We start from the raw sequence: 26,714 nt of genomic DNA on the forward strand, positions 1-26,714 counted from the left end.
TTCTATTGTAGTGATTTTTATCCCCATAAATTTCTATTGTTCAAATTTTCACTCACCTTGAAGGAAACATTGGAGGAAATGATAAGAGATATATATGTATACGTATGCTTGGTACTTGCTTGTGCTTAACATGAAATTTTCACTCACCTCCAAGAATTTATCATGTCCAATAATGCTTAAATGCTTACACTCTACAGAGACTGGACCATCAAATGTTTACGCTCTACAGCTCCATCAGATGCTTACACTCCGGTAGGTCCATCAAATGCTTACACTCTGGCAATTCCATCAAATGTTTACACTTCGGTAGGTCTATCTGGTAACACTTCATCAAATGCTAACACTCCGGCTGGTAATATTCTTGTTTTGCAAGTCGAACAGAAAAATCTTGTACACTTGCTTTCAAGTGGTTCCTACTCTTGAAAATCCATTCCGATGGAGAGCACTCTAGTGTTTGAGTCATAAAAATTACCTCAATAACCAGTAGGGATATCGATCAAGTTGGCAGGTACCTCTGGATGTATTGTGCAGAAAAATGGAACAACCCGATATAGGTTAGTTGGTTCGAAAACGGCGGGCATGTTCAAATCAAAATGATCTTGTACTTGGCTTGGTCGACCCATTTGCATTATTATCGAGCACATCCATCATAATTAGAATGCTGACCTCGTCATCATCATTATTTTCAGGATTATTATAAATTTGGCTCTCTACTTCACCTAATCTAGTTTTAAGTCCATTGCTCATTGTTTAAGAAACTGTCGGCTTCAGGCTCGTCGTTTTGTTGCTTGTATGTAGATGGCCCTGCATATAAAGATGGACTTGCATATGGAGATGGACCTGCATAATCTTGATTAATTCCAAACTTGCCCATTGCTTGAGTTACTACTGGCAAACTCGGCAAATCTTGCGTTAATATAGACATATATGTTCCCTACTCACAACAGCCGGGGTATCTAATACAATATTTTCACGAATTTTCTCTGCTTCGACAAAAAATATCAATAGACATATATTCATTAACTAAATTAAAAAAAAATTACATATCATGATCCTTCTTAATCGGCAACACCATATCCCTCCTTTGTTTAAAATTAAATGTTATTTATTTAAAATATATATATAACTTAAAATCATTCCTACAGAATTCAAGTTCTTCATATAAAATTAATTCTAGCTCAGCAAATGGAGTAGTACGAGATATTTTCATAAATTCTATCAGATGATGATCATAACTTACAAAACCATTTGAATTAATTCGTTGACCTCCAAAATTTATAACTATATCACAATATTATGCTCTGCCATATCTTCACAACAAAATAAAATACATATCAACATTTCAGTTTTTAACAATATTATAATAAGAATATTCAAATGCATATATAACAGAAAACTTTAATAAAAAAACTTACTATAAGCATTTTTAACAATAATCTTCAACTTGTTCCAACAATAATAGAAAGAAGATTTTTTTTTTACTGGAGAAGAAAACGTAATTGTGAGACAAGCTTAATGAGAATGGAGCTCGGACATTTTATACACAAAGAATTGCGATAAAATATAGCGGTTTTATTCAAATGGGACAAATGCATGCATCCCATCCGAAATGACCCATGCATGCAAAATTGCATGCATGGGTTAGTGTGTGATCAAAGCTGAGTTTAGTCAACACGAGATTCATACTAGACCACCACCAATGTAAGATTACTAGGTCTTATGCCTGACGAGCTCTTTATAGGGATCCAGGATAGTATCGATTGAGGCATTTAGATAGGGTAGGTTGGCTAAAAGCTTTTTCTTGAATCCAAGTGAGTGCGAATATCCTTGCTTGAAAGCATGACGGCTTCACATAACACATTGATGGCACATAAATATATATATATATATATATTAATTTCTCATCTGGCCTGCAAGGGTCAGGCACCAAAGTTCCATTACTAGTATGAATAACTAGCTAAGTAACCCGTACTGGACATCTGGAAAGAAAAAAGATTTCTCTTGCTATGGGAAAGAATAAAAAAAGGAAGGGCAAGCAAAAGAATAGGATCTGCAAGAAAGCTAGTCTTGTATTAGTTTACTACCTCAGCTTTGTGAAATTTACACTTTTGCCATATATAACATTCTTTTAAAAAAGAATGGTGTAATTCATTAACTTTTCCTAGTAATGCCCTTGGAGAAATTTATTTATCAAATTTGATTTAGCTGAATTAAATCAATCAAATAATAAAAATTATTTTTTAAAAAATTATACATTACTTATGCAATAAATATATTATGTTAGTCATTGTACCATGTTGTTCTTACATGTATATAACAAAAAACTTTTTATATTTTAAAATATAATATAAATAAGAGCAAAATATATAAATCAATACATTCCATTAAAAAAAAGAAAAAAAAATAATAAGTTACTTAGTTATTTTATATGAAAGGCATTTTTACTTTCTAAAAAATTGGTGCAACGACGTCGTTAACTGCCATTTGTGAGTTTGTTGGCTTTCCTTTTTATATTAGTACTAGCCGTTGTGGCATGCTTTTTCTGCGTACATATAATAAATAATTATTTATGTTTTAAGTATATTATAAATAAGAATAAAATATATAAACCAACACAACATATTTAAAAAAAAATAGATAAATGTAAACTAATTTAGCGATATTATCAGCACAAAAAATTGGTTATCGATGTTTTACAAACTGTAGTTTGTGAGTGAATTTTTCATATTAGTATTAATATAGAGATAGTATAAATATATAGATGAAGGAAGAATTTGAATAGGAGTGGTTGAAAATACATAAAGATATTTTTGATAATTTAAAAAATTGATGTTGCGGTATAAGTAACTGATATTTATGAGTGAAAATATATTTTTTTTATATAATATAAATATTGATAAATTTACTTTATAATTGATTCAAATTTAAATAAATTTAAAATTTAGTTTAAAATTTTCCGGCTGATCAGGTGTAGTATTTATTGGACAGCTAGTATTGTTACTACTATGATGTCTGTTCCACTCATCATCCTCCACGTACCCAATTGCAAACATACAGCCCATTTTCTGGGGCAGGGAATCAGAACCCAAATTTGAAATTTCACCTTTTCCCTCCCCCCCATGCCGTATATCTTCCCTTTTCCCTTTCCCTTTCCCTCTCCATTTCCACACACAGAAACAAAACCCTCTCTCTCTCTCTCTCTCTCTCTCTCTCTCACACACACACACACACACAAAACCCTCGTTCCCTTTCTCTCTCTCCGTCAGGAAAAATGCGTGAAATCCTACATATTCAGGGAGGCCAATGCGGCAACCAGATCGGAGCCAAGTTCTGGGAAGTAGTCTGCACCGAGCACGGCATCGATTCCACCGGCCGCTACCAAGGCGACTCCGATCTCCAGCTCGAGCGTGTCAACGTCTACTATAATGAAGCCAGCTGTGGCCGATTTGTTCCCCGAGCCGTTCTCATGGACCTCGAGCCGGGAACCATGGACAGTGTCCGTTCCGGGCCCTTCGGTCAGATCTTCCGACCCGACAACTTCGTCTTCGGCCAATCTGGGGCTGGAAATAACTGGGCTAAGGGTCATTATACGGAGGGAGCTGAGCTCATTGACTCTGTACTTGATGTGGTTAGGAAGGAGGCTGAGAACTGCGACTGCCTCCAGGGTGAATATTCACTTTTAACCTTTCGCCTGCTCAATGTTACTAAAGTTTTTATATTTGCCTGGTTTCTCTACTCTCGATCTATGTGGTTTCTGCAACATTTAGTAGGTTTTTTTCTTTTAAATAATTTAACTGATTTTGTTCAATATTTTTGTGCTTTCATCTGTCTGATGCATTTTTGCTATCTTTTCCGTATTTCTGCATATAATTTCTTAAAACAAACTTACACTGTTATTTCCAAAAACAAATTTCGTGGGGGTTGTTTCGTATTATGAGAAGCTTCGCAAAAATGATTCTCTAAAGTTTTTGAGTTTATGAGCTAAACAGTTAAAAACCCCAGTGCTTACCAATTTTATGCTACACTACCAAATGCGTCTTTTACGTTAGTTGGACGTTTTAAAGATTTTACTGGCACGTCTTTTACCCTATTTATAATTTCTGGGATCCTATCTTCCTTATTGTGTACATTTGTTAGCAGTGTTTGCTATCTTGTTGTCTACAAATGTATGTTTGGCATACTCAGAACTATTTAACTTGCTTGGAATACTCTCAAGTTTCCCTTATTTCCTGGATTTTCATGTGTAGGCTTGTTCTGTTGATTGGTTATCTGTATAAGGCCTATTTTGATAAGCATAGTAGTATTGCCCTAGTTACTTGCAGCTCTCTGAATCTGGTGGTTCTTGTCTGTATTTATTTCATAAAAGCTGTGCATAGCCTATAATTGAGTTTGACTGAGTTGAATTCCTTTGCACTGTTTGTATGGAAGACTGATATAATTCCAGAACGATAATGCTGTCCTCGTTTCACTGATGAACCTCTTGTGTTCTCCAGGATTTCAAGTATGTCACTCTTTGGGAGGTGGCACAGGATCTGGGATGGGAACCCTGCTGATATCCAAGATAAGGGAGGAATATCCCGACCGGATGATGTTGACATTCTCTGTTTTCCCATCTCCAAAGGTATCTGACACTGTGGTGGAGCCATACAATGCGACACTTTCAGTACACCAGCTTGTTGAGAATGCTGATGAGTGTATGGTCCTGGACAACGAGGCTCTTTATGACATCTGTTTCAGAACTCTCAAGCTCACAACTCCCAGTTGTAAGTCTCAGGTTTCTTTTTTATTATATTTGCTCTATTAAGTTATAACAATCTTGAACTATCAGTTGAGCAGTATGCTTTTGGAACTGTTTTCTCATCTTCATTGAAAATTTAGAATTAAAGGAAACAAAAGCAGACACTCTGAGAAGATAATCCCAAATAAAATGACTTAGTATATACATAAATTGTACCAGCAGTATGAAATTGTCACTGTGATAATTACAGTCATAACTGGCATGCTTGGAATTGTATAATTTAGGCATCCAGTAGTATTTTATGTTTGTGGTTGATGTTTTTTTCTTCTGAATTTGATATTCATAACTTTCTAAGTGATGTTTGTTGATATAGGCCGTCTTTAATTGACAAAAACAAATTTGACCATCAGAAAAATTATTTTGTGCTCCATTCAAGGATAATGCCATACATTTCAAGATTTTGCTTCTAGCAATATATTTAAACCAGATCCTGCTAGCATATATCAGCTCATGTTTTGTTGAGTAGCTATTTTGTATGCTAAAAGAAATAATTATTACCAGTGGAGCCATATGCCATTCTGTTCTGTGTCACATCCTGCGTATTCTGAGAGTAAATTTTAATTCTATTCCATTGAGAATGATGGTTTACCTTGTTACTTCTAATAATTTTATTTATTTATCCTTTCTTTTTCACCTTCAGTTGGAGACCTGAACCATTTGATATCTGCCACCATGAGTGGTGTAACTTGCTGTCTTCGGTTCCCTGGTCAACTCAACTCCGATCTCCGAAAGTTGGCAGTCAATCTTATACCATTTCCACGACTCCACTTCTTCATGGTTGGCTTTGCCCCACTTACCTCTCGTGGATCCCAGCAATATCGTGCTCTCTCTGTTCCTGAACTCACCCAGCAAATGTGGGATGCTAAGAACATGATGTGCGCTGCTGATCCTCGTCATGGACGGTACCTCACCGCATCAGCTGTTTTCCGTGGCAAGATGAGCACCAAGGAGGTGGACGAGCAGATGATAAATGTCCAGAACAAGAACTCATCATACTTTGTTGAGTGGATCCCGAACAATGTGAAGTCCACAGTTTGTGACATTCCCCCCACTGGCCTTAAAATGGCATCCACATTTATTGGTAACTCGACATCAATCCAAGAGATGTTTAGAAGGGTCAGTGAGCAATTCACTGCCATGTTCCGGAGGAAGGCTTTCTTGCATTGGTACACTGGAGAGGGTATGGATGAAATGGAGTTCACAGAAGCTGAGAGCAACATGAACGATTTAGTTGCAGAGTACCAACAATACCAAGATGCCACTGCTGATGAGGAATATGAAGACGATGAGGAGTATCAAGAAGAGGAGGCCTGAGAAAATACTAGATCCGTCTCTGCACGCATACAATACTTTTGTATGGCGCTTATGTGTATGTTTGGGTAGTCTTTATTTTGAGGATTTGGCTTACAGAACCTTTAAGCATTGAGCAACTCTTGAAGTAGCATCTGCCGTAGTATTTGTTGAAATTTCTGGTTTTCATCCATTTGTGTAGCACTTTCTTATGTTTTTGCTGAAACAGAATGGTTACTTTGTGACTTCAACCAGCTAAAGTTAAATGTAGGAATCCCAATGAGCAAGTTCTGTTTGCGAATTTTCAAATCGTGCTTTTCTTTAGATTGAGTTCATACATTACGTTGAAATTAGTGCACATTGACAATTTTCCAATGAAAAATACACACAACTCGTATGTAATTTCATCGAGGATAATCATTTATGTACAGCAAAAGGAATATAATTTATTGCAGTTATACTGGTTAAAAAGTAGTACTATAAATCAATAATTTGATAACTTGAAGTCCATAATGCATCATAAATTCCAACATACTACTAGATCAAAATGGTAGAATGCTCTTAAGAATATCATAAAGAAAAAAAAAAGGGTAAATTATACTAGACTCTTCTTAAATTTATCAGAATTGCAAATATTCTCTTTGTGAATTTAATGGCCATCTAACAAATATCTTTTTATGATAGTCTATTGTAGGGGTACTTGTTAGTCGACCGTTAATTTTAAAGGTATTTATAATTTTTAAATAACAATGAATATTTGTATTTATCGTAAATTTTTAAAAAGGTATTTATTTTATTTTATTTTTTATAAGAGACATTTATAATTTACCCAAGACGAAAACTTAGAAGCTTATATAATTCATGTATTAACATGTGCGCATGGGGTTTTACCGACTGCAAGAGTTACTGCAGACTAATTATGAGTCTAAAGTTGTTTAATTGACATACTCATTTCCATAGCAGTTGATGAATATTAATTGTTACTAGTAAGGTTTATATATAACTAATACATAAATTATTATATTTGTTGATGTACATTTATGATATAATAATTTGATCGAGAATGATTTGATTGAAATTCACATACAATAATATAATAAATTTCTTAATCAAAATAAGAATTAATTATATTTATACTCCCTCTAAAAATATTAAGTTACATTTTTTTCTTAAATAAGTTTTAAAACTACATTTAAATCCAGTTCAACAAAATATGCCAATATTAACAAAAAAAGTTACATAAATTTTTAATTTTACCCCTTATTCAATATTTTCATGTAATAATTTTATACTTATAATGATGTTTCTCTCATTTCATAATATATATATATATATATATATATGATATTTATCCCCATATAAGTATAAATATATATATGAAAATATTAAATAAATAGTAAAATTAAAAATTTATGTAGTTTTTTTGGTTGATGTCAGCATTTTCTATCCAACCCCTAACGAAAGAGACTTAGATGTAAATGGAGAATTTTCAAAAGGGACACAAGTGTAATTTTGAATTGTTTTTTAGAAAACTGTATTTCAACATTTTTAAAAGAGGTCTAAGTGTGATTAATATTAAAAATAAATAAAAAAAAGCACACTGAAAATACATCTTTTAGCAAACCAAAGATGAACAAACACAAACTACAACAAATTTGTAGTAAGCAAGTAAATCCAGAGCATGCACGCTTCGACAATTTCCCCATCTATGTGAGCTACTTGCCCTCATTGTTTGCTTGCTTGGCCTTAAGTTCTGCGAGGTTCTCTTTGATAAGCGGCATGACGGAATGAATTTCATCAAAATAAGGTGCCGTTACATTCTTTGTGTCTTCAATCCACTTCAAAATTCTCGTGTGTCCGACTAAAATACGATCACGGTCCTTCTCATCTGCAACCTAAACCAATGGGGGAAGGGGAAATTGAACAACATATCATATATTATTTCATTTGATAACAGTGTTAAATTCACTAGAACAAAAAACCATTGTTGTGAATTATGAAATAAAAACGAGAATTACAATTAGGCCATTTACAGATTTGTTCAGGAAGGTTGTGTTATTAGTGTTTTCACTGAGGTTATAAACTCTTATAACTATTTTCGTAAAAGGTTTACATAATATTTTGTAACATCTTATAAAATATTTTAAAAAGCTTATAAGCTCATCCAAATACTGTCCAAGCAGAATGGGTAAACACAAAATACAGCACAAGATTCGAACAACATTTGTTATTGCTAAATAGTCAGAAACACATATAGGATAAAAAATATGATTCTCCCTTTAAGTAGAATGCAGACAAAACGCAAAATTAGAGCGAAAGATTTGAACTGCATTTATCCATTCCCAATAGTCAGAAACACATATATATAAGTTGGTGGGTGTTTGTAACCTCAAGTTGCATGATTTCACAAACTAAAGCAAGATCTGCAATGGAAGGTTGAGAATTCCCCAGCAAAAATGGCCCATCTCCCTCAAGCCAATACGATTCAATCATTGCAAGAGATGCCGACAGAAGTTTCTCACCTACGTCTGCGGCTTTTTGGTCCAACGGCAGACCAAACTCCGGTGCGACAAGGGTGTTGAAGAGATATTCAACTGAGACAGACAAAGCAATTTAAAAGAGATAGGCCTCTTAATTAGACAAAAAGGTGCAACATCGGATAGCATTATCTACAAAATTTCTAACATCATAATTTCAAATAATTGTGTAGTTAAACAACAGATATACTATAGGCAATATACTCAAATTCTAGAGCAGCCATGATCAAAGTACACCGGCGGATATGTATAAAGGAGAACACATTCGCTCATACTTACTAATCTCCGGTTATATATATAACCAAAAATATCTGATAATATCATATTTTATCACTGATATCATGATATTATCAACCACACCAAGATAATCGGTGATAATATCTAATAACATCGTGTAGTTGCAAATATTGTATACCTTAATGAATTTGCATATATGTTTTTTTCAAGATATTGCGATCTAATTTAGTTACAATATTATTATCTATACAATATATTTTTTTTATTGCCGCTGCTATTCAAGTTCAACATATGTTTATTTGATTTTATTTTAAAACTTCTTGACATATATATTACTGCGTTTTTTTTTTTTTTTGAAAGGATATATTAATGAGTGTAATTTATGTTATCTGCATTTTATTTTATAATTCTGCTATAGTTTTTTTCAAAAATTAACATCTCATAATACATTTATTTGATATCGCCTTATAGATCTCAATACACAACATATTCAGTGTGAAATAACACCTCATCAATAGTATCATGACACTGCAAGTTTAAACTATATCATAATCCACTAAGAAGCAATGGCATTTGTATGTAACCTGAACCGCGCCGAAGATTAGAGTGATGCCAGTCCAGCACTGAATGGATCTTTGCTCTTTTGTGTACATCAGCCGGATACCTAAACCCATCAAAAACATATAGTTGATGCATAACATCACGAGTATTAGATATATACTGCAAAAGGCATTTCGTCGAACACGTAGGGTGCGGCTTTTTCCGCAACAACCAACACGACGTACCAGTGATCGGCGACTCCAGGAAATGCAGAAGCCAGATAAACAAGAATGGCATGACTGCCAAAACACACCAAATCAGTCAGAATGTGAATTGTCTTTTGTAATCAACAGCTTGGAATTTTGGGAAAGGTTTTATATGGAAGAAGTGAAGTTGGATATGCATTATGGCTTAATTACAATAACTTCCCAAATATTAGTACAATCTACCCCTATAAAAATTAAAATAGGCACAAAATACCCCTAAAGTTTTAAAAATATCAAAAAGCCCCCTAACATATTTTCATATTTTGATCTATATATTGCTCTCATTTAGCAATTAATTTTGTTTTTATCTCAAATCAATGAGTACTAAATCATTAGAATATACCATTAATTACACTTATATCTCCTCTAAAATATAAATATTATACTTTCTCTCAAAGAATTTTAAAATTATATTTACATCCCTTTTGAAAATCCACTGTTTACGCCTTACCTACTATTTCGTCATGATTTAGATAAAGCTGATTACGGTAACATTAAAATTATATAATTTCCATTTCACACCCCATTTAATATTTTTGTAATAATTTTGCACTTACAAGGAAAAAAATGATGTGATGTTAACTTCACTACGTATATATATAAATATTATTACATTTATCCCTTTATAAGTACAGAAGTGTATATAAGAATATTAAACGAGGGACATAATTAAAAAAATTATATAATTTTTTTTAACTAATATTAGTATTTTTCGTTTAAACTCAAATAAAAAAAGGTGAAGTGTAACCAGAGAATTTTTAAAAGGGGCGTAAATTAACCCTAGAATTTAACTTCAATTACTGGGCTATACCTAATTTTATTTCTTTTAAATTTTCTTAGAATTTACAGTTGCTGGCTATCAAACCAAAAAAGTAAAACTTTAAGCAAAAGTACCTCTCAAAAAGCTTGAAATCAGCATGCATAATTGCTGGAACTTTTCTCATGGGGTTTATTTCTGAAGTGTTTAAAGCAAAAGGGTAAAAGATAGGGAAAAATATTATTTTAGTCCGTTAAGTATGCCTAATTTTAATTTTAGTCCGATAATCATGTCCATTTTTGTTTAGGTCCAGTAACTTACGAAATTGCTTACTTTTAGTCCTCTAGCAACTTTTTGGACAATTTTACCCCTATGCAACTTTTGAAAGGCAGTTTTAGACCATATGCACTTATAGGGTAAAATTATCCGAAAATTTGCTAGAGGACTAAAAGTAAGCAATTTCGTAAGTTACTGAACCTAAACAAAAATGGACATAGTTATCGGACTAAAATTAAAATTAGGCGTACTTAATGGACGAAAATAATACTTTTCCCAAAAAAATATTCTTCAGTAAAAAAGCACCTTTTTATCTAAAATTTACAGCAGAAGAATGTGGAAAGAAAAATTCATTACTGTTACCTGCAAATTCAGGGGATCGGTGTTGCATCTTCCCCAGCTGAATATTCACTTCCTCGAATTCTATCCCATTTGCCCTTTAACCAATAAAAGATCAGAATCAAACACAATTTTTTAGTTTTATTTTACCCTTCTATTAAAAATATTAATAGAAGCTGGTTGCCTCCGTCGTCGTCGTCGTTTGGAAGTTTTGCGTTGTCGTTTTGTTTTAAGAGTTCAAGGAATGACATCGCTATTTTCTCTAAAAGAAAATGAATGATGTGGCTATTGATGTGGTATTTTTAATTTTTTTTTTTTAAGTATAAGAACGTGCATTTGAGATGGGAACAACAGTTGAAAACGATTGCTAATACCCAAAGGATGAGGAACAAAAGGAGGAATCCATCCGAGGAGGAGTTTGCGTCTGATTAATTAGTTGGTGAGGCAATAGTTTATCAAGACGATGATCAATAGCTGTTCTGAGAGGATAGTCGGTCACACATGGGCTGGGACACGGCCTAGACTCCTAAGGGAAGCAGTAGTCGGGAATTTTCCTTAGTGGGCGAAAGTCTGACGGAGCAATGCCGTGTGGATGCGAAGTGAAAACATCTTGTATATTTTATTTGTATTTTGAAAAACAATATTTAATTTATCTTTATTTATTTTATACCAATATTAATACAAAATCAAAACGTACTAAAATTCCGAATAATACCCATATATATATATTTATCTACTCATTTTGTCTCCCAAAATAAAAAAGAAAATAGAAATGAAACTGAATAAATTAAGGGTGTAATGGAAGAAGAGAAATTTCTTACTTGCAGAAGATAAGAACAGCACGTGAAGGTTGGGACAGCCGATCGACATACAATTTCTTTTCACACACACTACACACAGTAGCTTTTTTAGTTGAATGACTTTGAGAATCTTCACATTACTGTACATATATACTGCTAAATTCAATTATTCATTAAATGTTGAACAGTCAGATATGAGATAGGGTGGACCACTGGACCTTGAATATAATGAATGGTATTCTGACAAGCAATGTGAATGCTCTGAAGAAAGATGAACTCCAAAACAAGTATTGATGTTGATATTTCTTTCATTTATATGAGTTTTATCATAATATTATTTTTATGGTTTTCTTTGTTGATGTGTATTGGGGATCAACTGCACCACAATGGTTGAAGAACTTCCATAAAAATTTTAAAATTATTGGGTTACTAACATGCAAAATAGAGATTAACACATCGATGCTTAAGTCGATAATGTATTGATTGAATAAATGAAAGGAAAACTTGAATCAAAGTGAGAATAATAGTTTGAAATAGTGTGAAAGTGATATAACTCATGAGTGCAAAAAGTATGCTGAATATAGTCTAACAATCGAGAGAGAATGAAAGTATGAGTCTGATAGTTCGTGTTACCAAAATGAATGCATAAAGGGCCCCATTTATAGGCGACGTGAATCATATACCATTAGAAAGCTGTATGTGTTAGATACTCAACAAAAAAATCTGTTCGTGATTTGGACTTATCTAGACTAAGATATGATCATTTTACCCAGTCTTGCCAGTCTGCCAAATAATCTGAAAAACTAGTACATGCTGGTTAAAGAGTTAATACCACCCAAATTACTTGGAGTACCTTGGAGATGTCACTGACCCGTGTGACGTGTCATCCCTACTGTATGCTGATTCATCTTGATGAATTGGATCAATTTCTTGGGCTTGCCCAGGTTAGTGAGGATAACATAAGTTATAGGCTTAATATCTTACTCATGGGCCAGCCAAGCCCAACCTGCTGGGTTGTTTGGTGGGGACCTACCTCCTTGTCTTTGGTCTTTAAGAAAAATATTTGAAGGGGAATCATAACTCACAGTCCTCACCCACTCCAAAAGTGTGAGACTTGGTATCAGACTATTGTAGTAGGACGAAATCGACTTGCCAAAAAGATGAAGATTTTTTCTGTCGTGCTTATTTAGTAGAGAAATTCTGCATGATTGTTCAAGCTTTGCCTTGCTTTGCTGATAAAAGAAGAGTCCCGTTGGTTAAGAACAACTCGTACATGCATGTAGATTTGGGGGGGTTTTGTGCATATTTGGTGGCGCAAGGTATTACCTGTTTATGGCGCAAGGCTAGAGCCCGTCAACAAGAGCATAGGCCATAAGCCTGTTAGCAGTGTTAGAGCTAGGAGCACAAGCTAGAGCTCCTTAGCGAGAGCAAATTTACAGGCGGTAGCCGTTAATAGCTAAACAATTCATCTTTAGTTTTTGGAGAACATAACTATGAAGTTCATCATAAAAGAAATACAATAACATTCATCATAAGCATAGTTCTAGAACATAGGATAACAATATTATCATAGCATGGGAGGTCTTTCGAGTGTTCTTCTAGCATCAACCTTTCTATTTCATACCCCAATATTAGCCTGAAGAGGCATAAATCGTCTTTCAATATTTCTTGATTGATGCATAAATAAATCTTACAAAAGAGTGTATGTAAATCAGACGAATGTTGGTCGAACCAACGATGGACAAAAATTGGATTACTGTAAAAGATACAACATTTCACACCATCAGTATAGTTGTGCAATAGTGCGGGATTTTCAAATTCATGAATGTGTTCAATAGGATGAGTAGTAATGTTATAAGGTGATAGGAGTGATGGTGCTAACAAAGAGTTATTTAATTTTTTATTATTAAAAAAATTATATTAACATAATTTTATTTAATAGTATAATAAAAACATGACGAATCACGACTTGTCAACAAATAAACCAAGAAAAATTAAAAAACTGGCCAAGTCGCGATCCAGAATCACGACTTGGCATTTTTCCTTTTTTCTTTTCGTTTAAATAATTTTGTATAATTTCATTATATATAATTAACTTTTAACAACATATTAAAATCTAAAAAATTATAAAATTGATATTGCATTAATTTAAAAAATTACAATTAAGGGTACAAATGTAATAGTGTATTTATTTTGTACAATTGTAAAAAATTACAATGAACTATATAATTACAAATGTAAAAAATGTCCACCCGTTCCACAATTCCGTCTGTGGCGTTGACGCCTAGGTTTTCTTAATTCCTCGCCCACATATTGAACTGGCTTATTTTGTGCCTCATTTTCATCACCACCGAACCGACTTGATGTTGTTGCGGAACTTGACTCCACATTGTCACGATATGCACCAAATGATGAAAATAGAATTGGTGAAATATTATATCCTTGTGTATATGGTTGATTAATACCAAGACCAAGGTCAAGAGAATAATTTTGTATTTGGTTTGGCATATATTGAGTCGATTGAAACCATTCGTCTTGAGACGGTTGAAGCATGTAATAATCTTGAGGTGGTTGATGCACGTAATAATCTTGAGGTGGATATACTATAGAAGGACCAGCTATATCCATCCCAATATCATGACGTTCAACTGAACCAGTTGACATTCTACCAGAACTTCTTCTTTGCCTGTGGGATATTGTGGGAGCATCATCGAATGGAGAAGCAATTTGTTGTGGCTGTTGGGTTGTAGCTTCCTTGATAATATGTACCCATGGTCAAATTTATCCATCAATTGATTATACCCTTCAATATTTGGTGGTCTAGATTGACATAAAGTTTCAAGGGCATTCACCTCATTTGCCTGAAAAGTGTAGAAAAATAATGAGCCTTGTGGGTTAAAAAAAATCTAAAATAAAATATGTAATATTATATAACAACGTACCACAACTTGCAACATAGATGCTTCTCCAGGTTGGTACCCGCTTTCCACACGTCTATCAGTAGATGACAACACGAAATTTCTTGTTATGTTGTAGTACCATTCCTAATAACCTCGTTCTGTTTCCCTTCTATTGAAAATGGGTGGCCGAAAATTTTGCACAAGGTACGTCAACATCCTCTCAACCAGCTATGCCACATCGAATTACTCAGCAAATATTTTACCACTCTATACCATTTTTCGAACAAACATTCCTGGAGGTACCAGTGGATTCCATTTATGTACCGAACTTGAAATATGCAAAATTTTATGACAAAAACGAAGGCAGACTTGATTGGGGAATGCTTTTCAAAAATAAAGAAGCTTTAATCGAGGCAGTGAAAGATCACTCGATACGATATGCCCGACGCGAGTATTGGGAAGCTGAGAGTTCGAAGGCCAAGTAGAAAGTATTATGTAAGAACAACAGCGAAGGTATATATATATATTTTCCGTATATGTATAAGAATGGGCAAAAAATATTCGACTGATTCGTGTTTATTTTTTTCTGATATGTGGTGTAGATGGGAGCTGCGAGGCATTTTCAAATAAAAAATTGGAAGGTGGACAATAACAAAATATGGAGGGGACCATACATGTATATTGAATCAAATGTCCCTCGAACATGGTAATTCAGATAGAGTCTATGTTGCATCTTTACTGTTAGGACAGGTAAAATGCAACTCATCGTATGGAATAAAGCATGTCATCCAAACTGTGAAAGACCATACCGGATACGATATACCATACCAAAAGGCATGGTACAGTTTGAATATGGCACGTGAGATGGTTTATGGAACATGGAAGAGCTCCGTTCAAAAGCTACCCAAATACTTGAGAGCTCTCCAAAAATATAATCCAGGAACGATTGTTGACTGGCAACACAAAGTCCGCGACACATCAACCGGTGCATATATGATATGATACGTATTCTGGGCGTTCAAGCCGTGTATTGAAGGGGTCCAACATTTTCGCAAATTTATCAGTGTAGATGGGATCCATCTATACACAAAGTACAAGCACAAGATGCTGATTGTTGCTGCCATGGATGAAAATCAACAGGTACTCCCTCTTGCTTTTGTAGGTGTTAAAGAGCCAGAAACTAGAGGCGTTTCAGTGGTTAGATAGGATCGACAAGAAAAAATGGACAACATCTCATGATGGTGGATGACGATGCCGAATTCTGACGATAAATATGTCGGAATGCATAAATGGAGTATTGGAAGGCGCTCGCCGCCTACCGTTAACAGCAATTGCTGAGATGACGTTTCAGCGAAGCGTCCATTATTTTCGTGAGAGGTTAGCGAGAAGTTCTGTAATGTTGGCCAACAACCAATTGTGGACGGATTTTGCACATAAAATGTTCCAAGATTGGCATCAAAATTTTGTTGAACATACCGTCACCAAATACCATCAGTTCCAACAGTCTGCCTCGGTTGTTACAAGACGTCACAGTGGACATGGAGTCAACACCCATATTGTCAAAATTGCAAACCGAGAATGTTCTTGTGGCAAATGGACTCAATTTGGTAATCCTTGCAGTCACGCTCAAAAGGTATGCGCTGCATACATGATTAATGCTGCATCAATGGTGAAGGATTATTACGATATAATGGCTTATAAGAATATATATTCTAAGTCATTTGAACCTATGCATTTCGAAGATTATTGGGATGTACTGAAATTTGAGTTGGTCCACGATCCTACTATTCGCATTTCTTCCGCACTGGTCGAAGTCAAACAACACGTATTCACAACGAGATGGATTGGGCGCAAACGCGTGCACGACAACAAGCCCAACAAAGAAATTCTTCAACACAATCAGATGTGCCAGTACAGGGTTGTCGGACTAATTGTATACTTTTTGTATTTTTTACAATTATACAAAAATATACACTTTTACATTTGATACATTTAATTATAATTTTTTAAATTAATACAATGTTAATTTTTAAATATTTAGATTTTAATATATTGTTAATTATATAACATTAACAAATTATATGTAATTAAATTAAATATATTGTTCACATTGTAAATTAAAAATTAAAAATATATTATTAAATTAAATATATTGTTTATCGGTCATCATCTCCTTGTTGGAGGGGATTCCTTGCTTTAGGTGAAGGGCTTCTCCACTCACTTGTTAGCGAAGCTCCAACACTCGCGGCAAAGGGCTTGCCATGCACTCATGCACTGGTGTGACCAGCAGGGATAAGCTTGTCTTCCTGGTAGGATCAGCGGATTAAGGTCATCCTGTTCGGGCATAGCAAATACTAGTTGTTTTTGTCCTCGTCGGAGAGAGAGATATATAAAGACAAAGTCTTTGAACTAAATATATATATATATATATATGTTATATATATATAATATAAGGACAATATTATCCAAAAATTTAATTGTAGGGGATAAGTGTTATATTTATTAGTTTAAACGGGTAAATGTTACATCAAGAATAGCTCAGGGGCAACATGTCCTTTATCCTAATTTTTAAGCTAATGCAGATTAAGATAATTATTGTCAATGAGTTTATTTGCGAGGATGATTATAATAAGGTCATGGGTTTGAATTCGCTAGCATGTCAATTTTTACGATAAATTACAACGAGTTCTTCTAAAATTTGGCATAATTATAAATACCTCCTCATTATTTAAAAATTACCTATACCCTACGAGGTTTGATGAAATTATGTGAACCTTGGATGGAGGCTTGGAATTGTCAATTTGAAATTGTGGGTACTTTTAAAAAAAAATTAAAAATTTGTATTAAAATAAAAGACCAGGTGAATCAAATTTTTTGAAAAACTATAAAAAATTTGTTCACTTAGTCAATTGAAAAAATGGAGAGATTTTTTAGAAAAAAATAAAATTATGATTTATAATTTACAATGCCATTTTGATCAGTTCACCATAAAAAATGATCAAAACCTACCCGTCCCGTTCCTGCCCTAATAAGAACATGTCCAAGACGAATTTTGTTGGATCCGAGTCCGACTACCACCCCTATTGATGCTATTATATTCCAATAATGCACCAAAAATACTTGATAGGTGGTTTTGGTAGGTGCCCATAGAAAGTAGACAGACAGGTAGCCTTGGTGGGGTACCCCTTAAAAATTAGATAGACGAGCGACCTTGGCAAGCACCCCATTAAAAAATAGACAAGCAAGTATTTTTTTGTAGGTGTCCCTAAAAACTAGATAGATCAGCGCCTTTATGCATTCAAACAGTGGAATCAATCACCAAATGTATTCCAATGTTCACGACGCGTTAAAGGCGGAGTTGGTACACAAATAAAATCTTGTTTAATATTTTAGTCAATATATATATATATATATCTTTTTTACTTTAGACTTGTTTGGTTGGTGTGATTAATTTATATCATTTATATTTGATTTATTAATTTAATTGGCATTAGGTATAAATTGTGGGTTTGGCCATGTAATTTTAATAATACGACGTGGAGGATAAATTTCACTCGACACGCTTGATGTGCCCCAATTTTTTTCGATCAAATAATAATTTTTGATAATTTTGAATTTTTTAATTATTAAGAAAAAATCTCACTGGTCAGAAATCTCATCCATTTTAAATTAAAAATTAAATTTGTATCTATTTAAATCCAGTTTGTTTTTATTTTAAACATATTCAAATTTTTTGATTATCATAAAAAATATTTATCTTATTACTAGCTATTTATTTCATTTGACTCATGTACTTTTTAGACACTGATCTAATATCAATTATTGGTATATCTCATACAATATTTTTTTAATTTTAATTCATTAGGTAGAGTTATTTTTTTAAAAATTTATATCTTTTATTAACAATTGTTACATTAATATTGTTAAAGTAAGCTTTTAATTTCATCCCAATTAATATTTTCTTTTATTTTTTCTCAGCCTTTTCTGATTGGATTTGATTCTTAATTCTGTTGTTATTCAAGTTTGAAAAATCATATGCTTAGTGAAATAATTTTTAAAATCTTATATAGTGAAATAATTTTGTGAATATATGAATTGTTCAATTTCAATATTTTTTATAATTATTTTTAGAAAATTAAAAGGCTTCTCAATGTATAACATGATAATATATTTTTTTATTTGTACTATTATAAAAAAAAAAACTTTTATCGTACCAATTTTTGAATGCTCAAATTTACTCTTTATTTCTTTAAATTTTTTTTGGTCAAATTAGTCATTTCAATGTTTTTTAATAATCTCATAATTATATATTTTTTCTTCTTACTTCTCCATATTTATTACAAATTTATAATTATAATTTATTTATTTTCACATTTTTTTTTTCATTATCCAAGATTATGAGTTTTATTATTACAAGGTCATTTTTTTTTCATTATCACAATTTAGATATTTACCTTTAGCTACAATAATCTATTCATATTATTTTATTTTTAATTTCGTAATTTGCTTAAATTATTTTATATATTTTTATTTGTATTAAAGTTCTCCAATTATTTATTTATTTATTTAAAACTCCTATTGAATTATATGTATAGACTAAAAATATTAGTAATATTTTCTCCACCAAATTTCTTTGGTCCATTTTAGTATTTAGTTATGTTTACGTGTCGTTTCATATTAATTTTTCAATCTTAGGTTATGTTATTTTCTTTTTCATATTTGTCACTGTCTACTTAATATCTAATTTGGAAGTGATATCTAATTATGATTCAATAAATAATAATTTGCAGCATGAACATTAATTTCAAATTCTAGAATTGCCCTTCACGAGGGTAATTTTCAAAAGACCAAATTGTCCTTATTTTTTAAAGGAATTTGCAGTAAAGGACAGGATTCGAGCATGAAGGCAACCCCACCCACCTGACCCGGACCAATGGACCCGCCCGCTTTGATAGTCGTTGATCACCTGACACTAGGACGCTCAGATGATGCCACGTGGTCTCCCAATCAATGGTGAGCACATTGCAATTAAATATTGAAAAGGGAAAAAAAAAAATTCAAGTGCAAAAATCCCTTAATGAAAGAAAAAGAAATTAAGTCAAATCTACACTGTTGATGGACTAGTAATACCAATAAATACTAGTATTTATGGAAATTTTTTAGCCAAATTAAGATTGGTGGAATCAAATAAATCACAAAGTAAGTGTGATACATTTGTCATGTGATTGGTCACTTTTCCTGAATTATTTATCAATCACACTGCAAGTGTATCACTTATTATATTATCGATTCAAATCCAACCAAACTCGATTCGTATTGGTGTTTTGAGTTTGGTAAAAGGAAAAGAAATTATCAAACTAATTTCTCTCTCTCTCTCTCTCTCTATATATATATATATATAGAGAGAGAGAGAGAGAGAATTTGAAAAAAAATTTTGCTTTTAGAAAAGTGATATTTTTATTAAAAAAAAAAGTTAAAGTTGTAGCAGAATAAAAAATGGGTAGTGTTTGGACAAAAAATAAAAAAACAGAGAAGACTAAATTGGGTAGTGTTTGGAAAAAAAAAAAAAAAATCACTTCTAAAATAAACTTAATTGATTAAAGACCATTTTGTCACTATTTGTTAAAATTGATACTATTTTTGCTTATATTTGCATTTGTTGTTTGTCAATAATAATTATTTTTTTATAGAAAATAATAAATTTTATTTTGATTAGATTATTTCATATTTAATGGTTTTGAAATATCAACAAACAAAGTGAATATTTAATTTAATAATACTCCTACTAATTAAGTAATATAATTGTTGATGTATACACAATAATTAAACTTGTACAGATGCAAAAGAAAATATATTTTTATTAATTAATTATAGCCAATTAATTTATATTTTTTAATGATAAAGGAATAACATAATTAAATAATATAGTAAATAAAATTATAAAATATTTAAATGTGAAAGTGTAAATTTGATTATTGTTAAATTATTCAATTATTTAAAAAATTCAATATCAACTTTAAATATGAAACTTTAAAAACAAATAAAAAATGATAAAGTTAAATTAAAATTATTATAATGCGGGTAAAGTAGTAAAAGATAAAGTTGAATTTATTTACAAAGAAGCCAAAACAGCTAGACCTATCTTTTAGCCTAAAAACGCTTCTTTTAGCAGTTTTAGAAGTACAAGTCGGCATCCCAAGCGCCTCAAAAGTACTTCTTTAAAGACTGAAGTTCAAAGTACTTTTTTGAAATTTGTGCAGATACTCCCCATATATATGTATATATAATATATATAGCTAAATGATACTTGATCACAATTAAGTCAATTTTGACCAAAAGCTAATATCAAATAATTTTGAATTTTTTAATTATTAAGTAAAAATCTTATTGGTTAGAAATTCCATCTATTTTTAAGTTAAAAATTAAATTTGTATTTATCTAAGAAAATTCTATAATCAAGATTAGTATTTATCTATAGTAGATTCCACCTTAAAAATTAGAATACTAATTCAATTGGTATTTATTTTAAAAAATATTCAAAATTTTGGATTAAATTTTTATCACAAAAAAATATGTTTCTTATCACTAATCATTTATTTTTATTCTAATATCTCTTGGCCTATCTCATGCAGTAAATTTTTAAATTTAATTAATCAGATAAAATCATTTTGAATTTATTGCAATACAAAAGGGTAGTCATACTTGATAAATAAATATATATATATATATATATTTCAATGATAAATATAATTGTTTTTTTGCTTTTTGATGTCCATTTTCACATCATTTATTTAGTTAGACTTCTGTTCTTCAAATTTTAAATATTATTTTTTACTTTTTTAATGAAGTATTCTCGTATTTACAACTTAAAAGTTTTGTATTTTTATAATTTATTAATTTTTGGGTATTGACTTAAAATTTTTTCAATTTTTATTGTTGAATTATCTTTTTTTCCTTCATACTTTTATTTGTTCCATTGATGATTTTTCTATTTGAATATTTACCTTTAGCTACATTAATAAACCATTCAAATTGAATTTTTTAAGCTTTGTTCATTAAATTTCATATTAATTTTGCATACTTAGGTGACCGTGATTTTCTTTTCATAATTCTCATTAATGTCTACTTATTTTCTAATTTAGAAATTCAGGGTAGAAAATATTTAATTTGATAGAATTGAATTATTTATTAAAAATTAATTCGATTATTTTATAGTATCTATGATAATTAATGGGCACAAATCCAAGTATCAGAATTTTTTTCATTGTATACATTACTATTATATCTTCATTTATTGTGTTTCGAATTTCTTAGAGTATATCCGTAATCGTAGCATATATTTTAAAAGGGTGAACAACAATTTATCCCTTATAATATTAAAAATGAGCATATTATCCCCTTATGAAAAAATATAGCAATTTATCTCTCTATACTTTTTAAAATGAAGCAATTTAGTAAATTGCTTCATTTTAAAAAACATTGGGAGGTAAATTGTTGTATTTTGAAAAATATAAAGCGATAAATCGCTATTTATTTTTTCATAAGGTTGTGATTTACTCATTTGCGATATAACAAGAGGGTTGCTTGCATTTTTCCCTATTTTAAAATGTAAATATCTTTACTTTTTATTGATGCATTTTAATTTAGAAAAAAAAGTCACTTTATATTATTGATCTCATTCAAAACAAATTCTTAACTAAGTTTTACATAATTTAAAATTTTTGTAAGATACAATTTTATTATAATGAATTAAATTAAATCAGTGCATAGCACGGGACATACGCTAATTTACGTATAATTAATGTTCATGGTATATTAATGATTACAAAAGATTTCTGAATAGAAATAAATGAAAAGAAAACACAACAAAAATAAATCTTTTTACAACCACCACAAACAAACAACATGAACTAGACCAACATAACATACACAAAATTTGCTTCAACACCTTCCCCATCTGAGTGAGTTGCCCTCATTGTTTGCTTGCTTGGGCCTTCAGTTCCTTGAGCTTCTCTTTGGCGAACGGCATGAGGGAGTGAAATTCATCAAAATAAGGTGCCGTTGCGTTCTTTGTGTCCTCAATCCACTTCAAAACTCTCTTGTGTCCGGCCAAAATACGGTCACGATCCTTCTCATCCGCAACCTAAACCAGTAGGGCAGGGGGAACTGAATGAGAAAAATTTCGTCTCAAATTATTGAAATCCGTCTGAAAGTTTTCATAAAAAAAGTCGTATATCGCTTTATTTGATAATGAGATTGAATTTACCGGGACATAGGTTTTGTTATAAAATTAATAGAATAAGAATTACGATTGAGTTACAAGAATCCTGTTTCAAGTCGGACAATTACTAAGGATTAGTTGGAAAGCGATTACATTTTCTATAACATCATCGCTCTAGTTCGAAACACTAACGAAAGGGAGTTTAGTGTAAACACTGATAAACCTAAAGGAAGATTTATATGAGCTTCAAGTATATTATGTGCTCTTAAGAGTATATTTTAAAGAATGTTTTATAAACTTAGCTTTCATAGGTTAAGTAAAGGGAAATCGCATTTTGGTTTCTATGTGTTATGGCCTTTTTCAGTTTAGTCTCCTTTATTACGATTTTTTTATATTGCATCCCATACGTTGAAATTTTTCTCAATTTAGTTTTCATGTGCATTTTTTGTCCAATAATTAATGAAAAATGTATGGAAATGCACATGGGACTGCTAACGGCTCAATTAATTACAGAACAGAAAAGATGAACGTGAAGACTAAAATTAAGAATGTCAACAACTTATGGGATGTAATGTGAGAAAATAATAACAAATGGGACTCAATCAAAAAAGCATATAGCATATAGGACCAAAAATACGATTCTCCCTTTAAGTAGATGCAGACAAAACACAAAATTATAGCAAAAGATTCGAACTGCATTTATCCATTCCTAATAGCCACAAACACATATGTATAAGTTGGTGGGTGTTACCTCAAGTTGCATGATTTCACAAACTAAAGCAATATCTGCAATGGAAGGTTGAGAATTCCCCAGCAAAAATGGCCCATCTCCCTCAAGCCATAACGACTCGATCGTTGCAAGAGATGCCGACAGAAGTTTCTCACCTTCGGCTGCAGCTTTTGGGTCCAACGGCAGACCAAATGCCAGTGCAATACCGGTGTTAAAATGATATCCAACTGACAGAAACAAAGCAGTATAAGGAAGACAGGCCTGTTCAGATATATAGAAAGCTAACTGTTCCATTCAATATTGTCCATAAGTTCCAACATCATAATTTCAAATACATATGTAGTTAACAACAACAAACATATACATGCAAAATAATCAAATTTTGGAGCAGATCAGTTCATACTATCAGCCGATACGTATCTCAATCAGCTAGAATCTATCCACTATGTCAATTATTCTTTGAGCATACATGTACTACCGAATAATATCCAAGAATGTCGAACTATTTATCATCAACATATATATATCAATAATACTACCGTCCACATCAGGACATTGAAAGAAGTTAGCATCTTATAATGCATTTCTCTTGTATCGCCTAATAATATTTTGATATATTGCAAATAACACCCCATCAATATTATAGACTGCAAGTTTGAACTATGATGGCATTTGCATGTAATTACGTGAACCACGGCGCAGATTAGAGTGATGCCAGTCCAGCACTGAATGGATCTTTGCTCTTTTGTGTACGTCAGCTGGATACCTGAACCCATCAAAAACATATAGTTGATGCATAAGATCATGAGAATTAGATACATACTGATACAGGCATTTCGTCGAACACGTAGGGTGCGACGCTTTCCGGAATAAGCAACACAACGTACCAGTGATCGGCAACTCCAGGAAATGCAGAAGCCAGATAAATAAGAATCGCGTGACTGGGAGAACACCAAATTTGTCAAAACTGTTAATTATTCCGAGATTGTCTCATTCTGTTACTTAAAAATTTTACCTAAGTGCGTTCTTAAATTATTGTGTATTTAACTTTAATTATTCCAACGGAGAAATACTACTTTTTGTCAATGAAAGAGTTTCAATTCGAGAAATTATTCTATAAAACTGTCAATGACAATTCAACTTGAAAATAACACTAGAAAAATCAAAATCACACCGTGATCACCATGAAACCTCAACTATTGGCTATACCCTTGTTTTTCAATCTTTCAAACTTTAAATTGTTCTCAGAATTCAGGAAAAAATGCAAGTAACCCTTGTCATATATCGTAAATGAGCATATTACCCCTTTATGAAAAAACAAATAACGATTTACCTTCCTATATTTTTTGAAACACAACAATTTATCACCCTATGATTTTAAAACGGAGCAATTTACCTTCCCGTATAAGGAGATAAATTACTTTATTTTAAAAAAGTACAGATGGGCAAATTGCTATAATTTTTTCACAGGGATAATGTGCTCATTTTCAATATCACTTGGGATAACTTGTTATTCATAATTACAGGCTATGAAATAAAAAAGAAGATATAAGCAGAAGTACCTCTCAGAAAGCTTGAAATCACCATGCACTATTGCTGGAACTTGTTTCATGGGGTTTATTTCTGAAGTGTTTAAAATAGAAGGGTAAAAATAAATAAATATATTTTTCAGTAAAATACACTTTTGATCGATCTAAATAACACAGAAATCCGAGGTAGAAACATTGATACCTGCATATTCAGGGGATCGGTGCTGCAACTTGCCCAGCTTAATGCTCACTTCCTCAAATTCTATCTCATTTGCCCTTTAACCAATAAAAATTCAGAATCAACACAATTTTTAATTTCATTTTATCCTTCCATTAAAATATAATTAATAGAAGCTGGTTGCCTCCGTCGTCGGGAATTACATCGTTGTTGATGGGGTATTTTTGTCTTTTAATATAAGTATCTGTCCTTAAAAGAGAACAATAACTGGAAACGATTGCTAATACCCTGCAGGCCGGCTGAGAAACAAAAAGAGGAATCTGCCCTAGGAGGAGCTTGCATCTGACTAGCTAGTTGGTGCGGCAATCAAAGCGATGTCCATGAGGATTATTAGCCACACGTGGAGTGAGACACGGCCCAGGCTTTTACGAGAGGCAGCAGAATTTTCCGCAATGGGTGAAAGCCCTGGCCGAGCAACGCCACATGGATGCGAGGGGAAAACGTCTTGTATATTTTATTTATCTTATACTAATATTGAATATAGAACTAAAAAAGTACTAAAAATCCCGAATGAGGCCCATATATATTTATTAATTTATTTAGTTCCTTTTGGCTCTCAAAATAAAAAATTAAAATAGAAATGAAAGCTAATAAATTAAGGGTGTGATGGAAGAAGAGAGTTTTCTTACTTGCAGAAGATAAGAACAGCGCGGGAAGGTTGGGACAGCCGATCCACATACAATTTCAGCTCCATCTTTCTACACACACAGTAGCAATCGGATTGAGATTATTACACAGCTTCTCTGTCTCAATGTTTTTGTGATTCTCTCTCTCTCTCTCTCTATATATATATATATACACACACACACACACTGCAAATTAATCCAAAACGTTGAACAGTCAAAAGTAAGACATGATGGAGCTTGAAAATTATGATTGAAATAAATGATAGTATGCAGCATGAACATTTCAAATTCTAGAATTGCACTCCCATAAATCAACGGTCAGCGGACAAGTTGGACATGCAACTAAACATTAAAAAGAACAAATAAAATCCAAATTGAAAAAAAAAATCCCTCTTATGAAAGAAAAAGAAAATAAAATTGATACCGTTGATCGACCAATAAAATACCAATCAATACTAAAGTAAAATTTACACGGTCGATCGTCTAGTATTGATTGGAATTTTTGGAAAAAGAAAAAGTAATTGACAAACAAATAATATTTCAATATCCCATAATCATATTCATCTAGAATCACCAAGTGCACCCTTGATGTGCCATGTTCACACGCTAAAATGGGAGTTGGTATACAAG

The 26,714-nt window shown here is 32.2% G+C and overlaps 3 protein-coding genes across 4 annotated transcripts; 1 reads left to right on the forward strand and 2 right to left on the reverse strand.

Annotated features, from left to right (window-relative positions):
• Positions 3,272–6,364, forward strand: LOC105157726 (tubulin beta-8 chain-like). Its single transcript, XM_011074181.2, has 3 exons — positions 3,272–3,665; positions 4,494–4,763; positions 5,439–6,364. Exons 1-3 carry the CDS (start codon positions 3,272–3,274, stop codon positions 6,110–6,112), a joined length of 1,338 nt encoding a protein of 445 aa, XP_011072483.1. The 3' UTR covers positions 6,113–6,364.
• Positions 7,601–11,940, reverse strand: LOC105157733 (glutathione S-transferase T1-like). The gene is made up of 7 exons (XM_011074194.2): positions 11,862–11,940; positions 11,065–11,138; positions 10,563–10,623; positions 9,648–9,701; positions 9,447–9,526; positions 8,477–8,682; positions 7,601–7,983 (listed from the first exon to the last, which is right to left on the reverse strand). Exons 2-7 carry the CDS (start codon positions 11,090–11,092, stop codon positions 7,804–7,806), a joined length of 609 nt encoding a protein of 202 aa, XP_011072496.2. The 5' UTR covers positions 11,093–11,138; positions 11,862–11,940; the 3' UTR covers positions 7,601–7,803.
• LOC105157740 (glutathione S-transferase T1-like) lies at positions 22,508–26,248 on the reverse strand. Of its 2 annotated transcripts, none has more exons than XM_020697224.1 (7): positions 26,088–26,248; positions 25,423–25,496; positions 25,254–25,314; positions 24,579–24,632; positions 24,378–24,457; positions 23,713–23,918; positions 22,508–22,906 (listed from the first exon to the last, which is right to left on the reverse strand). In XM_020697224.1, exons 1-7 carry the CDS (start codon positions 26,150–26,152, stop codon positions 22,829–22,831), a joined length of 618 nt encoding a protein of 205 aa, XP_020552883.1. In that variant the 5' UTR covers positions 26,153–26,248; the 3' UTR covers positions 22,508–22,828. The 2 variants fall into 2 exon arrangements, with proteins under 2 accessions (XP_020552883.1, XP_011072506.1); XM_011074204.2 differs by having other exon boundaries at positions 22,508–22,883; positions 26,088–26,244.

The sequence above is a fragment of the Sesamum indicum genome, linkage group LG1 (genome assembly GCF_000512975.1).
Source record: "Sesamum indicum cultivar Zhongzhi No. 13 linkage group LG1, S_indicum_v1.0, whole genome shotgun sequence".
Lineage (NCBI taxonomy): Eukaryota > Viridiplantae > Streptophyta > Magnoliopsida > Lamiales > Pedaliaceae > Sesamum > Sesamum indicum.